At 39.0% G+C, this 16681-nt stretch overlaps 1 protein-coding gene across 3 annotated transcripts in view; it reads left to right on the plus strand.

Annotated features, from left to right (window-relative positions):
* The window catches only part of tead1b (TEA domain family member 1b), a 177686-nt gene that overhangs the window by 85657 nt on the left and 75348 nt on the right, over positions 1 to 16681 (plus strand). For all 3 annotated transcript variants that reach the window (XM_034190731.1, XM_034190716.1, XM_034190723.1), the window contains exon 4: positions 13287 to 13351. In XM_034190731.1, the coding sequence (XP_034046622.1) occupies positions 13287 to 13351 (65 nt within the window). The remainder of the gene's footprint in view (positions 1 to 13286; positions 13352 to 16681) is intronic.

Below are 16681 nucleotides of genomic sequence, written 5' to 3' on the forward strand. Positions count from 1 at the left end.
ACTTATTGAGTGTTGTTAGAAGGAAAGGTGATGTAACACAGTGGTAAACATAACACTGTCCCAGCTTTTTTGAAACGTGCTGCAAGCATCCATTTCAAAATGAGCAAATATTTGCACAAAAACAATAAAGTTTATCAGTTTGAACATTAAATATCTTTGTGGTGTAGTCAATTGAATATAGGTTGATGACGATTTGCAAATGATTACTTCCGCCAAGGAGGTTATGTTTTCGGTCACGTCTGTTTGTTTGTTGGTTGGTTGGATTTTAGCAGGATTACTCAAAAAATCCTCAACGGATTTCAACAAAATTTTTACCAGGGGTGTATCTTGGCCTAACTTAGAAGTCATTAAATTTTGGTAATGATCCGGAGCCGGTAATTTTTTTTAAGGATTCTTTATCTTTGCAGGATAGGTCCAATTTCATCATTTTTGCATCTAACTTCATGAAGATGGGTCACAAAGGCTGAACAAAAAATAAGTTATGACACAACAATAAGTTTGCATTTGTTTCTCCTCATTGAATAAACTTGTTATTAGAAAATAAAAAAAACTTGTGTAGTTCATGCAGTTTCTCTTTATAAATACATTTGCTGAAGATCTAAGGGTTTAACCCTCTGGGGCCGACGCCGTCGTATACCAAGCTGAGACCAGGCTTTACTAATTATAAATAACTTTTTAATGATATGAGATAGAAACTTACTTTTTTTGCAGAAAAGTTAACTCCGCAGACTTTTGAGCCACTGTCCACCATATTTGTACTCCACATAGAAGCTGTGTGATGATGTGAGCAATGTGAGTGTCCAATCGGAATTGGTTCACTGTCACATGGTTTTCCAAAATCCAATCGTAGGGCAGAGTCACCTCACGTGACACACCAGAGATTGTTTTTAGGAGTGATGTGTTACTAGTTGGCCCGTTTGAATAGCCCCCTGGCTGCTCCAATGCGCCCTGCGCCATTACGCACAGCGAAACTGAAAGTGAGCAGACGGAGAGCCTCTCATACAATCTCACATGCTCAAACAGTGTGTGAGTGTCAGGATTGCTCGACTAGTTTCCCTGTGAATGTTACTGGATAAGCCTGTGGCAAGCTCTCTTGCTCCAACGTAAAGTACTGTTTACCATATCAGTGGAGCGAAGGGGGAGGGGCCGCTCCTCAAACTGAATGAGCCTCGAAGTGTGAATGTTGCTTTCAGAGCAGGAGAGAACAAACACACAGTCAACTTCATAGTGCAGTAGAAGTTTGTGATGTGACCTTTGTGTAATAGCAGACAGAAATTGCTTTGAGATGAAGACAAACAAAACGCATAGACCATTTTGTACATACGAGGTATCTTATAAAACTAACCGGCAGTTTTATAAAAAAAAAAAAAAAACTATATGGATTTGAATGACATGCGATTACACCAATCATGCTTGAACCCTCGTGCGCATGCGTGAGTTTTTTCACGCGTGTCGGTGACGTCATTTCCCTGTGGGCAGGCTTTGAGTGAGCACTGGTCCAGCCCTCTCGGCTGAATTCCTTTGTTTGAGACGCTGCTCGAGACGGCGCGTGTTGCTTTATCAAACTTTTTTCAGGACCTGTGAGGGATATCCGAGTGGACACTATTCAAGAAATTCAGCTGGTTTTCAGTGAAAAGTTTAACGGCTGATGAGAGATTATGGGGTGTTTCTGTCGCTTTAAGGACTTCCCACGGAGCGGGATGTCGTGCAGTGCTCCCAGGCGACGTCGTCTGGCTGTTTCGAGCTGAAATCATCCTAATTTAAGGCTCTGTTGACCCAGGACGTCGTGAGAGAACAGAGAAGATTCAGAAGAGGCCAGCATGAGGAGTTTATGTGGACATTCCACTGTTAAAGGTCATTTTGTAATGAAAGAACGTGCGCGCAAATTCGCCGAGTCGTTTCCATGACTACGCTGCAAATCTGTGTGCGCCGCGACAGGAAAAACACCTCCGTGTTGAAAACCATTTGTAAAATTCAGGTGGCTTTTGATGGCTTTCAACAAGTGAGTAACTGAGAAATTGTTTAACAGTTGGGCATGTTCCAACTTGCCCTTTAAGTTTTCCAACGGAGGTGTTTTTCCTGTCGTGACCCCCCGCGGTCGGGTGCGGCTTGACATGCGACTCTGCCCGCACGTTCTTTCATTACAAAATGACCTTTAACAGTGGAATGTCCACATAAACTCCTCATGCCGACTTCTTCTGAAAGTTCTCTGTTCTCTGACGACTTACTGGGTGAACAGAGCCTGAAATGTGGAAGTTTTCAACTTGAAACAGCGAGATGACGCCGCCTCAGAGCGCAGATCGCCATCAGGCACCGTGGGCCGTCCTTAAAGCGACACTACCAGACCAAAATCTCTCATGAGCCGTTAAAATTTTTACCGAAAACCAGCTGAATTTATCGAATGGTGTCCACTCAGTTGTGCATACAGTTTTTGAAAACATTTTTATCAAACAAAGCAGCAGTCTCTGAGCCATTCCTAAACAATGAAAAAATCGACGAGAGGGTGGGCGACTCCTCACTCAAAGCCTGCCCACAGGCGAATGACGTAACCGACAGGCATGAAAAAACTCTTGCATGCCCACGAGGGTTCAAGCATGTCTGATGTAATCACACGTGATTCAAATCCATATGGTTTTTGAAAAAAATAATAAGGTCAGATACTTTTCTAATAGACCTCGTATTGTTCAAAATGTGCATTTGTGTTTATCGTTTGAACCTTTTTGTTGTACAGTCTTTCACACAAGAGCCCAAATTACCTTTATAAAGTGTCAAAACAGTTGTTTATTATAGTTTGCTGTGTGTTTTGAATAAATGTGTTTGGAACATTATTTCCGCTTTACTTTTTCCTTTCTTATTTCTGATTGTAAACCTTTATTATATTTGGAAAACACAACTGTAGCATATATTGGGTGTCCCAAAAAATATGCAACATTTTATCAGCAAAGAAAATGGTCAAAGCATATGTCTAGGAAATAAAGCTGGATAGAAAGCTGAAAGGTTGAAGTTTTTCATACCAATGTCAATATTGGCCCTGCATTTTGTCAGTCTAGCATAAAGTCGCTGCACCTGTTTGACACTCTTGGTCTGGTGTAAAAACTCAATAATTTTTGTTCGCTGTAGTATGGTTAATCTTGGCATTTTCCTGAGTCTTCCTTGGCATCAACATAAACTTAAGGGTCTCTGCAAGTAAAAAAGAAACATAAGTGATTAAGTTTGTAGCATTTAAGGGTCAAACCGAGTGTTTTAAATGTTGTATATTTTTTGGGACACCTTATATATTTTGAAAGTACATGTTGTCCTGAAAAAGAGACATAAAACTTGATTGTGGGATGCAGGGAGAGCTGTTAACAGCAATAATAAAACATTTATGCCAGGTGAGTGAACTGTCCAAAAAATGCCCTCGGACCCCAGAGGGTTAACCACTGAATCTGAACCATGACAGCCCAGTCACATTTTTTTTTCGTGCCCCCGTGACGAAATGAGTCAAATTTTCGTGACAGCGCTTTTTTTAACTCACTATTCCTAACCCTACTCCCACCCCCTTACTCCTTCCCCCCACCCTAACCATAACCACCCCGACCCCCCCCCCCCCCCCGCTTCACTTTTAATTTCGTGCAGCCATCACGGAATGAATGAGAATGAATTTGTGCTGCCGTGACGAAAATGAGGTGCTTTTCGTCACAATATCAGGAACCAATAGATTAATGTATATTTTGTGCTGCTGAAGCATGACTCGCCGTGAGATCCGGTTGAACATGATGGTAGATGTGTGAAATGACGTGGAATAAGTCTCTTTGCCAAAGGATATTCCATCCGACGTCAGTGACCCTATGGCCTTGGCGGAGGTTTGCGCTCTCCGAGTGTTTTTATTTACATTTTACACAACGTCCCAACTTCATTGGAATTGGGGTTGTACATTTTATTGTTATTATCAGTATTATTGATATTTTATTTTATTATTACTTCTGTTTTGTCATTTGATTTTTAAATGGACCACAATGGAAATAAGTGTTTTCACTTTCTTGTGTCATGCATGTAATTTTAACGTATTTACAATTATATTATGTACTTACATTGACCTTATTAATGAAGTCACGCACCCACACACATTTTTAATATGTAGATAATCAACCCAGTCTCACGGCAAGTCGTGATTCAGCAGGACAAAATATACATTAATCTAATGGTTTGTGATATTGTGCCAAAAAGTGCCTCATTTTCGTCATGGCAGCACAAATTAATTCTAATTCATTGTGTGATGTCTGCACGAAATTAAAGTGAAGCGGGGGGGTCGGGGTGGTTATGGTTAGGGTGGGGGGAAGGAGTAGGATTAGGTTATGGATAAGCTTAGGGTTGGGGGTAGGAGTAGGGTTCGTAATAGTGACTTTAAAAAACCCTGTCACGAAAATTTTACTCATTTCGTCAGAGGAGCACAAAAAACCCCCCCAAAAAAACGTGAGACTGGGCTGAGATCATCGGCATGTGAATGAGATATGTTCAAACAGCTTCAAGCTGTGTAATAATTCATTTTGTTGTGAACTACGTAGAATGAGACAGGAGAGAGCGTTTGTCATTTTGGCACTCTGCCACTAGGTTGCGTTCTTATTTTTCAGATAAAACAATACAGGGATGGCATCAAACGCGATGCACTTTTCACTTATGATGACATGATGACACTTAACTCACTAAACCAATTGAACTCAAAAACACAATAATCAACAACACTAACAACATTTTTAAACTAACATGAAACCACAATAGCAACATTTAAAACCCCAAAACCCAGAATGTTCATGCCTTGGACACTTTTTTGAATGGTACACCAGCAGACCAGAATTATTTTTTTTAAAACAGTGACAAGGAAAAATAACTGTTTCAGCACATCCAAAGCGCACAGATTAGCTTCATGTCATTCTCCGACGTGGGGAATAAAAGAGCCGAATGTTTCCTCTTGAACCCAACACACGGAGAACAAATACTGTTAAATACATTATAATATCTGAAATGTGGGGTTTTGTGCATGAATGTTGGTTCTAATGCTGGTTGGGCTTTAACAGTCATTAATTAAACTGCCATGCAGGGCTCTGACAGGTTTAACACACTTTAAAAATGCTCGATTCATGATGTTTTTCATCCTTATTTTATTGTTCAATGGGCAGATTTAAAAATGAAATGGTCTTGATCCAACAAGATAATTATTAAAGAAGTTGTATTGTGCCATAACAGTTTTTATCTTTTACATTTTCATGTGTTTGATATTTAATGTTTGCATCACCATAGTCACACAATTCTGTTTTCCAATATGCCCTTTTTTAAGCAGAATTCATGACTGACACAGCTTGTTTAACGCCCACTATGTGACATATGTAACACAGATCCCTCAGATCCTCAAATTTTACCTCAGATATAACCCCCCCAACATTGACATGTACACACACCTTTTCAGTAGCCCAGGATTAGCTCTGTATTCCAGAATCATAAAAACTCTGAAAACACACACACACACACACACACACACACACACACACACACACACACACACACACACACACACCACACACACACACACCACACACACCATCTTAAATGAAGTGGTAAAAAAAAATTTCTATGCATTTTGTAGTACTGCTAAAAAAAAGTGTGCATTATGTTCATGATGCTGCATATTTGCAAAGGTCAGACTGCACAGTTTATTTCTATATATTAAAATATTTTTGTAATTGTTTTTAAGACTCATTTTTTTTTCTCCTTCATTGTTTTTGTGTTTCTGAGAGCCTATGTATGTGTTTTGCGATTACATGCAATTAAATGTGATCCATGAATTTAGATTAATTAATCACAAACCTTGTAATTAATTAGATAAATTGTTTAATTGCCTGATACCACTAATTCATAAGGTACATCCAGAAAGTATTCACAGGGTTTAACTTTTTCCACATTTTGTTATGCTACAGCCTTATTCCAAAATGGAGTAATTCATTTTTTCTCTCAAATTCTACACACAGTACCCCATATTTTTTTAATTTAATTTTTTTTTTTGCAAATTTATTAAAACTAAAAAATATAAGAAATCCAACCCAGTCTCAGGCCATGTTGTGATTTAGCAGCACGAAATATACATTAATCTATTGGTTTGTGATATTGTCACAAAAAGCACCTCATTTTTCTCACGGCAGCATGAATTCATTCTACTTCATTCCGTGATGGCTGCACAAAATTAAAAGTGAAGCGGGGGGCGGGTGGTTATGGTTAGGGTTGGGTGTAGGAGTAGGGTTAGTAATGGTGAGTTAAAAAAAACCTTGTCACGAAAATTTTAATAATTTCATGAGCATGAAAAAAAACATGAGACTGGGCTGAAGAAATCACAAGTATTGACACCCTTTGCTCAGTATTTTGTTGATGCAACTTTGGCAGAAATTACAGCCTCAAATGTTCTTGAATATGATGGCATAAGCTTGGTGCACTTGTCTTTGGGCAGTTTTGCCCATTCCTCTTTGCAGCACTTCTCAAGCACCATCAGGTTGGACGGGGAGCGTCGGTACACAGGCATTTTCAGATCTTTGCAGAGATGTTCAACCGGATTCAGTTCTGGGCTCTGGCTGGGCCATTAAAGGACATTCACAGAGTTGTCCTGAAGGCACTCCTTTGATATCTTGGCTGTGTGCTTAGGGTCATTGTCGTCCCAGTCTGAGGCCAAGAGCACTCTGGAGCAAGTTTTCATCCATGATGTCTCTGTACATTGCTGCATTCATCTTTTCCTCAATCCTGACTAGTCTCCCAGTTCCTGCTGCTGAAAAACATCCCCACAGCATGATGCTGCCACCAACATGCTTCACTGTAAGGATGGTGCCTGGGTTCCTCCAAACATGGCACCTTGTATTCACGCCAAAGAGTTCAGTCTTTGTCTCATCAGACCAGGCAATTTTGTTTCTCATGGTCTGAGAGTCCTTCAGGTGCCTTTTGGCAAACTCCAGGTGGGCTGCCGTGTGCCATTTACTAAGCAGTGGCTTCTGTCTGGCCACTCTGCCATACAAGCCTGATTGATAGATTGCTACAATAGATTGCTTCTGGAAGGTTCTCCTCTCTCCACAGAGGAATGTTGGGGCTCTGACAGAGTGACCATTGGGTTCTTGGTCACCTCCCTGCCTAAAGCCGTCTACCCTGATCGCTCAGTTTAGATGGGCGGCCAGCTCTAGGAAGAGTCCTTTTGAATTCGAACTTCTTCCATTTAGAAATGATGGACGCCACAGTGCTCATTGGGACTTTCAAAGTAGTAGAAGTGTTTCTGTACCCTTCCCCAAATGTGTTCCTCGAGACAATCCTGTCTCAGAGGTCTACAGGCAATTCCTTTGACTTCATGGTTGGTTTGTGCTCTGACATGTACTGTCAACTGTGGGAGCTTAGATGTAGACAAGTGTGTGCCTTTCCAAATCATGTCCAGTAAACTGAATTTTCCCAGGTGCAGTGGTGGGTACAGTTCCACTAGTCCGCTAACCGGTAATTAGCAATGCTAACATTTTCATTAGCGGATTCGCTTTTCAGCTAACTTTGAAAACCATCAGTGGACCAGTTACCTTCTGCTAAATTTAGTTCCGCTAACTTTCAGTCCGCTAACATTTTTTGGCTGGTAAAGTGAGTAAATTTTAACAGTCAAAAATGTTTGTAAACCCTAATATCATGCATACTAGTTCCTGTCGGTTATGTGTCTGCAACAGTCAGGCCGCTGTGAGGAGCTCAGCCCTGCCCCTTCTGAGCACTCTCCCTGCCTTTACTGCGCCTTCATTGCACATGCGACATTTCGGAGCGTCGAATTATCGCCTCATTTCTGCTTAAAACTGCACTCCAGTCACCTTCTATCTCAGTAACAGATATCTGAAGCGTTTGTACAACAATAATTTCCACATAAATTCAGCATTGTTTCATAATAAAAGACGATGGAAACGATCAGAGCGCGACAACAGCACCAGTGTTCTATCGAAATGAGCACCCGTAGCCTAAATCGACAGTTAGTGTATCTGCTTTAAAGACAGTGTGTACATGTAAATCTTTCCCTTTCCTTTTTTAAAATGAAAAGACACTTATTGCTGTATTTTTATGTAAAGACAAAACTTGGGTGAATAAACGTGGGTTTTCTTCAGTGAGCTCAACGCATGGATGAGGTGTAGATTTTACCAGTCGCATTGAATGTAACAGGGGTAAGCCATGTTCCTGTGTTTATAACAGCCCAGTCTCACGTTTTCTTTCATGCTCCCCTGACGAAATGAGTCACATTTTCGTGACTGGGTTTTTTTAAATTCACTATTACTAACCCTACTCCTACCCCCAACCCTAACATTAACCATAACCTAATCCTACTCCCTCCCCCAATCCTAACCATAACCACCCCGACACCCCCCCCCCGCGCTTCACTTTCAATTTCATGCAGCCATCACGGAATGTATTAGAATGAATTCGTGCTGTTGTGATGAAAATGAGGCGCTTTTCGTCACAGTTTCACAAACCAATGTATATTTCGTGCTGCTGAATCACGACTTGCCATGAGACTGGGTTGGTTTATAAATATAATACAGAGATAAACTATGATTATTAATACTGCGATTTACTGCTTTTTATAAAGACAATGACTATGTTTGGAATTTTATTTTTTATTTATGTATTTTCGTGGCATTTGTTTTGTGTTTGTGAATGCAGCTCCGTTAACGTTTATAAATATACAATATAGAGATCAACTGTGAATTCTAATACTGTGATTTACTACTTTGATAAAGATAATGACAGTGTGTGGGGTTTTATTTTTATTTGTTTATTTTGTGTGCATTCCTTTTGTGTTTGTGATTGCCTTTGAATTTACCCAGCAGCTCCTGCTTTGCTTAAACTCAAGACTGGCTTATCAGTAGCCGACAGTGTACTGAGTCAATATTCAAAGTTAGCGGTAACTTCTGCTAAATTTTTTAGTGGTTTAGCATTATAAAAGTTAACTTTTCAGTTTGTGGTTTCATGGTTATTGAAGCTAACCTTTCGGTTAGCTGTGGCCACCTCTTCCCAGGTGGATTGCAATTAAGCTGTAGAAATATCTCAAGGATGATCAGTGGAAACAGGATGCACCTGAGCTCAATTTTGAGCATCATGGCAAAGGCTGTGAATACTTGTACATGTGCACATGTACATGTGAGTTATTAGTTTTTCATTTTTAATAATTTTTTTAAAATCTAAAAAAAAGTTTTTTCACATTGTCATTATGGGATGTTGTGTGTAGAATTGTGAGAAAAAAATAATCTATTTTGGAATAAGGCTGTAACAAAATGTGGAAAAATGTCTCAGATTGGGATTTCATGAGGGAGAGAAATAGGTCCATCCATGGCATTGATTGGCAGCAGCCAGACACATAATTAGAGTCCGTCCTTAGCTATAATTTGTGTAATAGTTTTGGTTGGCCGTATGTTATTACCATATGAAAGGACTGAGCAGGGATCATGTGTATTGTTGCAGCAATTTGAATACAGCTCAGGACTGAGGAATGTTTGAAGCTGCTGTTGATGTGACATCTGTACAAATTTGTACTTTAATTATTACGTAGTCATAGTAGCACTGTTTTAGCCAAGGGAATTACAGTTTCTTGTAATTATTTTCTGTAACAGTGTGCAGACCTTGGTTTGCTTTAATTTAGCCCATTGAGCTTTTGTACAGAATAATGTTGGATTTGATCGGCTGTACTACCAGCCTTTTTTATGTTTATGACTTGTCATACCGCTATGCTTCCACTTAAAATAAAGTGCAAATAATTTTTTTAGTTTATCTGAAAGATTTGGTGCATGAAATGTGAGTATTGTCTAAACAAATGTGAATATCCACTTTTTTGTCATTGGAAATATTCAAAGGAAATTTTTAATGACTTATCAGTAGCCGACAGTGTACCGAGTCAATATTCAAAGTTAGCGGTAACTTCTGCTAAATTTTTTAGTGGTTTAGCGTTATAAAAGTTAACTTTTCAGTTTGTGGTTTCATGGTTATTGAAGCTAACCTTTCGGTTAGCTGTGGCCACCTCTTCCCAGGTGGATTGCAATTAAGCTGTAGAAATATCTCAAGGATGATCAGTGGAAACAGGATGCACCTGAGCTCAATTTTGAGCATCATGGCAAAGGCTGTGTAAAGCGCCTTGGGGCTACTGTTTGTTGTGATTTGGCACTATATAAAAAAATTGATTGATTGATTGATTGATATCTCACTCCAATTAACAATCTTAAAAAATTATATACCAGATTATCAAATCAAATCAATTTTATTTATATAGTGCCAAATCACAACAAACAGTAGCCCCAAGGCGCTTTATATTGTAAGGCAAAAGCCATACAGTAATTACAGAAAAACCCCAACGGTCAAAACGACCCCCTGTGAGCAAGCACTTGGCGACAGTGGGAAGGAAAAACTCCCTTTTAACAGGAAGAAACCTCCAGCAGAACCAGGCTCAGGGAGGGGCAGTCTTCTGCTGGGACTGGTTGGGGCTGAGGGGAGAGAATCAGGAAAAAGACATGCTGTGAAAGAGAGCAGAGATCAATCACTGATGATTAAATGCAGAGTGGTGCATACAGAGCAAAAAGAGAAAGAAACACTCATCAGTGCATCATGGGAACCCCCCAGCAGTCTAAGTCTATAGCAGCATAACTAAGGAATGGTTCAGGGTCACCTGATCCAGCCCTAACTATAAGCTTTAGCAAAAAGGAAAGTTTTAAGCCTAATCTTAAAAGTAGAGAGGGTGTCTGTCTCCCTGATCCGAATTGGGAGCTGGTTCCACAGGAGAGGAGCCTGAAAGCTGAAGGCTCTGCCTCCCATTCTACTCTTAAAAACCCTAAGAACTACAAGTAAGCCTGCAGTCTGAGAGCGAAGCGCTCTATTGGGGTGATATGGTACTATGAGGTCCCTAAGATAAGATGGGACCTGATTATTCAAAACCTTATAAGTAAGAAGAAGAATTTTAAATTCTATTCTAGAATTAACAGGAAGCCAATGAAGAGAGGCCAATATGGGTGAAACATGCTCTCTCCTTCTAGTCCCCGTCAGTACTCTAGCTGCAGCATTTTGAATTAACTGAAGGCTTTTCAGGGAACTTTTAGGACACCCTGATAATAATGAATTACAATAGTCCAGCCTAGAGGAAATAAATGCATGAATTAGTTTTTCAGCATCACTCTGAGACAAGACATTTCTAATTTTAGAGATATTGCGCAAATGCAAAAAAGCAGTCCTACATATTTGCTTATTATGCACATTGAAGGACATATCCTGATCAAAAATGACTCCAAGATTTCTCACAGTGCTGCTAGAGGTCAGGGTAATGCCATCCAGAGTAAGGATCTGGTTAGACACCATGTTTCTAAGATTTGTGGGGCCAAGTACAATAACTTCAGTTTTATCTGAATTTAAAAGCAGGAAATTAGAGGTCATCCATGTCTTTATGTTTGTAAGACATTCCTGCAGTTTAACTAATTGGTGTGTGTCCTCTGGCTTCATGGATAGATAAAGCTGGGTATCATCTGCGTAACAATGAAAATTTACGCAATGCTTTCTAATAATACTGCCTAAGGGAAGCATGTATAAAGTGAATAAAATTGGTCCTATAGCACAGAACCTTGTGGAACTCCATAATTAACCTTAGTCTCTGGAAGTAATTATATATCATTACTTCCAACTTTATAACTTGTGCAGGCCGGGCCCTGATGTACCTGTTAAAAATAAAATTGTCCATACAGCATCTGAAAAGTGCACACAGATGCACAGCTAGTTGTAGCCATAATATAACCTCAGGTGGTGACTATTTGCTGTCTGAAATTGACTCCACCTGTGTCTAGGTACAGTCCACTTCATGACATACAACAGTACAAACCGAGAATCTAGGCTACGTTTTGTCTCCAAACATATTATGGTTTTAATATGACTTTCAAGTCAATTTCTTGTATTTTGTGATCAACATATATCCGTCTCACCTTTTTGTAACTCGTGGTGTATTCAAAAAATAGAGAACAAAACAACAACGTTGCATATGTCTCAATAAGACTGAATAATAATGATTACATACGTGAAAGTGGTGTCTCTGATTTCACTCTTGCTGTGTTTGAACACACAGCCATGTAGAATTATTGTTCCAGTGTGTGGTGCTGTCTTTTGTCTGCAGAAAAACAGTATTCCTCAATCAGCTTTCTTCAGACTTGCCAGCTCCCGGTAGCTTAACTTAGCTATCGGTGTAGCTCAGCTTTGCCAATAACACAAACGCTGAAGTTCGTCATCATCATCATGTTCTGTCTGACTCTGTGATCACAGTCGGCAAGACTTGCCGGCATCCTGCTATGTAACAACTTAGCATGGTGCAATGCACAAACCACAAAGACGACCAGTTCCACGCTTTCAGGAGAGGCCACACACTTTGTTAAGAGTTTTCCTAGTTGCAAGAATGGAAAGGATAGAATCCGTGGTTAGATCCATGTTTTAAAGACTGTTCTCACGCTGTGCTGGGCTTCATTTCTGCAGTCTGTCTCAGAGGCACGCAAAAAAAACTTCTCACATTCATCCTCAAAATATTATCTTTGGATAATCTGTCCACCTAATAAGCAACACTAGTCATTTTACTGCATCCTTCCAAAACACACATTTTAACCATTTCGACATATTCAGTGTCAAAGTCCACAAAACACACTGGATTCACACTGTAAAAAATTCCATTTTTTTCCCCCATTCATTTCAATAGAGGGCCTCAAGGGGACGTTTCCCTACATGTCATCCCAGTCCAGTTTTCTGAGAGGTTCAGGTTTCTGAGTGTTTATCAGGAGCAGGTGAAATCAGGCTAAATTCCCCATATTTATTACTTTATTTCTCAGGACATGTGACACCAAAAATACACCAGAATACATCAATATTTTTCTTAATTCTTTATTTATTTTGAATAGTCAACTCATTTCACATTTCATTTGCTAGTGATATGCACTTTAAGTTTTAAGATACATAGGTTGTACCGTTGAACAGCATTACGGATGAATTCTATTTTATATTCTACATTTACATTCAGACAGTAAAATTTAGCATTTGTTTTTTCATTTCCTTATTTATTTTGCATCCTACCAAGAAAACGAAATTGATTCTCGTCAGTTGCAGTTGCAGGAAAACATTTGCAATTTTGTGATTAATATTAGTGTTTCTTGTGCGGTGTATTTGTTTGTTCTTCAGTCATTTCATGTTAAATATTATTTCTGAATTTTTACTCAGATGTTTTTCTCTCCATTTTTCTGTTCATGCAGGTCGAAACGAGCTGATCGCCAGATACATAAAGCTGCGCACTGGAAAAACGAGGACTCGGAAACAGGTAACAGAAGAGACTGCTGCGTTCACTTGTCGGCAGAAGAAAAATCATCACGGTCATTATAACAGAATTCTTGTGATCTGCAGTGGGAGACTGCAGATGGCGACATGAGGCACAGTCATTTTTCAGTGGTAACAACACGGACAATATGTTACGGTTGGTCTCCAATACAAACACAAAAACTTCACAAGGGGCTTGAATTGCAATTATTGCATCAAATACTCACAAGCATGGAGATACAGGAGCCACAGAGACCACATAGAATGGGAGATTAAAGCTTTGGTCCCACCGAATAATAAAGCCATAAAGAATGAGCCACGTATGGATTTGTCAGAAATTTCAGTCATTATTCAAATAATGAACCACGTATATGAACATTGTGCAAACAATTAAAAACACTGCATGTGAGTGCGTGTGATTGCATCAGCACACACAGCACAGCTCATCTGATCGATTATAATGAGATGTTAAATCTATCATAAACATACATACACCTGCGCATAAGAAGGAATGAACATGCAAATGTTTTACCAAGCCATTACAATATAAACATTACAAATAATTACTTTTTAGGCTTTTCCAAATATGTTCTCCACCTCATGCAGTGCAGGTAAAGCGGCAGCTGAAACAGTCCTCTGTGATTCCAGAAACGATTAGAGGTTATTTTCAACAGCCAACTCTGAATGAAAATGATTATTCTGTTACAAAATAATTATTTTATATGCTACGTCCAGTGCACAAAGCAAGTAGGATTGTCATGCCAAAGTGTGCGAGAGGGCGGAACCAAAATGGCCTGTCCAAAATAGCCTGTCCTGTCCTTGTAGCCACCACATACTCAGATAATGGGCTTTTTCACCACAGACATGCCTCGAAGATCCTCATTTGTCCTTGTAGTACCCTGTACAGAAACTGCCCCATGTTGTTTTTGCTAAATTTTGAACTTCTTGATATAAGCAACACATTCAGAGGTGAGCCTCGTTAGCCAAATATTCTGCCTTTAAGCGCCACTATTCTCCCACTTTTGTTGAATAACTCCAGTCGTACCAAAAAACATGCTACGTGGCTCATTATTTGGTGGGATCAGGGCTTTAGTAGGAAGGAATCAAACAGCAAAGAACCTTGGACAAATGAGGACTTAAAAACACAAACTCTCTGATCAGTGGCAGGTGCAGCAACTCAGGAAAAGAGGAAGAAAGGATGCACCTGAACCTAATTGAACATAAGAAGACTGACAGCAAAAACCCTAACTCCAGAAAAATAGAAAATAAAACAAAAGAACAATAAACCCTGCCATCATAAATCAACAAGGGAAGAAACAACCTAAACGTAAAATCCAAATGCAAAACATAACGAAGACTGATGTGGAAATAGTCTCGTGAATGAGTGGAACAGAATGGTAACTAATAACAGAAATAAAACCCTCAGAATATAATAGAACATTGCCACCACAATGTTAATATGGAAAGACATGTACTGAAAATAATGAACAACATAAGTGGCCACCGAGTAGAGTGTGGTAAAAATAAAACATGATCACTGGGTGACACCAAGCAGAGAATCAGGGGAAGAACACCTGGACATGAGGAATGTGGAATGAAACGGACTAATAACACATGAGGAGATGCATGAACGAGATAGGGGGAATGACCACCCACACACAATAACAGCAAATATTAACAGAAGAAAACCCCAATAACAAAACCAAAAACACATCCGAAATGGCCGATGGGGCGATGGAGTTTTGCAAAGTGTTATATTAACTCAGGAAGCCCTGGCTCTTATGTCAGCTTAAAAAATTTTCCTTTTGAGAGGTTATAGATTAATTCCTCTTTCTAATACTACACAAATTATTCATGTTTACCTGTTTAAAACCAGAAGACCCTATGCACTTCAGTAATCCATGTCTTGCTGTCCATACTTCCTACTCAAAAATAAAAAACATCTAGTTTGTCCTCCTCGAAAGTTCAAAATTTTAAACTTTTAATAGCAAGTGCCATCATGGTTAACAGCTTTGCTCTCACAGCCAGAGGTGGTGGTATTTTTCTGTCAGTGTCTCATTGACAAAAATGGAACATTCTGTTTTCCATTTACCGCTTACAGTCGAGATGTGAACACAGCATAATAAAAGTCAGCAGACATTTAGCAGAGGAAATATCACAACCAACATGCTAATTTGTTGAGGGGTTTCCTAAAACTTACAGTTCCTTTGTTACCACTGACTTACATGACTGTTACTACATTGTGCATTTCCAAAACAGCCATTCTACAATACGCAGTACAGTCATGTAAAACCATTCTGATATGACGGGCAATACAGACCGTTGTATAATTCTTAAAATTCATTCTTAACATTCAATGATTCATTCATTATTTGTTCTGTAGTAAAATGGATGCATGTCTAAATGTAAAAAGGTCATTAAATATTCATGTGAAGGAGTATTTGAAAAAAATAGTTGCCACTGTAGATTGAAAGTGTAATTATTCTTTCTCCTGACTAAATGATGAAGGTCATGTACTTCTACTTGCCGTAGAAGAGATTAATGAAAAGCTTTAATAGATTGGCATCATCTCTGATCAAAGCAACAGCAGAGAGTATTCACTGTAGTCTCTGCTGGAGAGTGCATCCTGTCTTCAACACACTATGGGAGCTGCGCTCTTGCGGCACACAGAAATGAGTTTTCAAATAAAACTAGATAAATTAATTACTTTATGCAGCCAGTTCTTTTCCACCTTCTTTGCAGACACAGTTATTCCAAGCACACTTCCTCCCATCAGAGGGAAAAATCAGACCAACTAGGTGCCAGTCCCAAATGTGGATAAATACGGAGGATTCACCATCCATCAGTAAAACCTTTGTGAAAACCAAACCCATACATATACATATTCAACAAATGTAGTGATGGATTTAAATATGTTGGAAAAAAAAAAAAAACAGGAAAAATACAAATATCCAGATAAATGCACCTCAGGTCAGGGAGGATGCACAATAGGATAATCTTGGGCCCTGGATGGCAACCACCCAGGTAGACAGCCTGTCCACATCCCCGGCACTCAAAAATTTAATTTAATTTCATTTATTTAGCACACAATGAAAATCACAATTTACAAAAAAAAAAAAAAGAAAATGTACACACACACACACATATATATATATATATATATATATATATATATATATATATATATATATATATATATATATATATATATATATATATATATATATATACACACGAGGTCTGTTAGAAAAGTATCTGACCTTTTTTTTTTTTTTGCAAAAACCATATGGATTTAAATCACGTGTGATTGCATCAGCCAAGCTTGAACCTTCGT

This window comes from Thalassophryne amazonica, chromosome 2 (genome assembly GCF_902500255.1).
Source record: "Thalassophryne amazonica chromosome 2, fThaAma1.1, whole genome shotgun sequence".
Lineage (NCBI taxonomy): Eukaryota > Metazoa > Chordata > Actinopteri > Batrachoidiformes > Batrachoididae > Thalassophryne > Thalassophryne amazonica.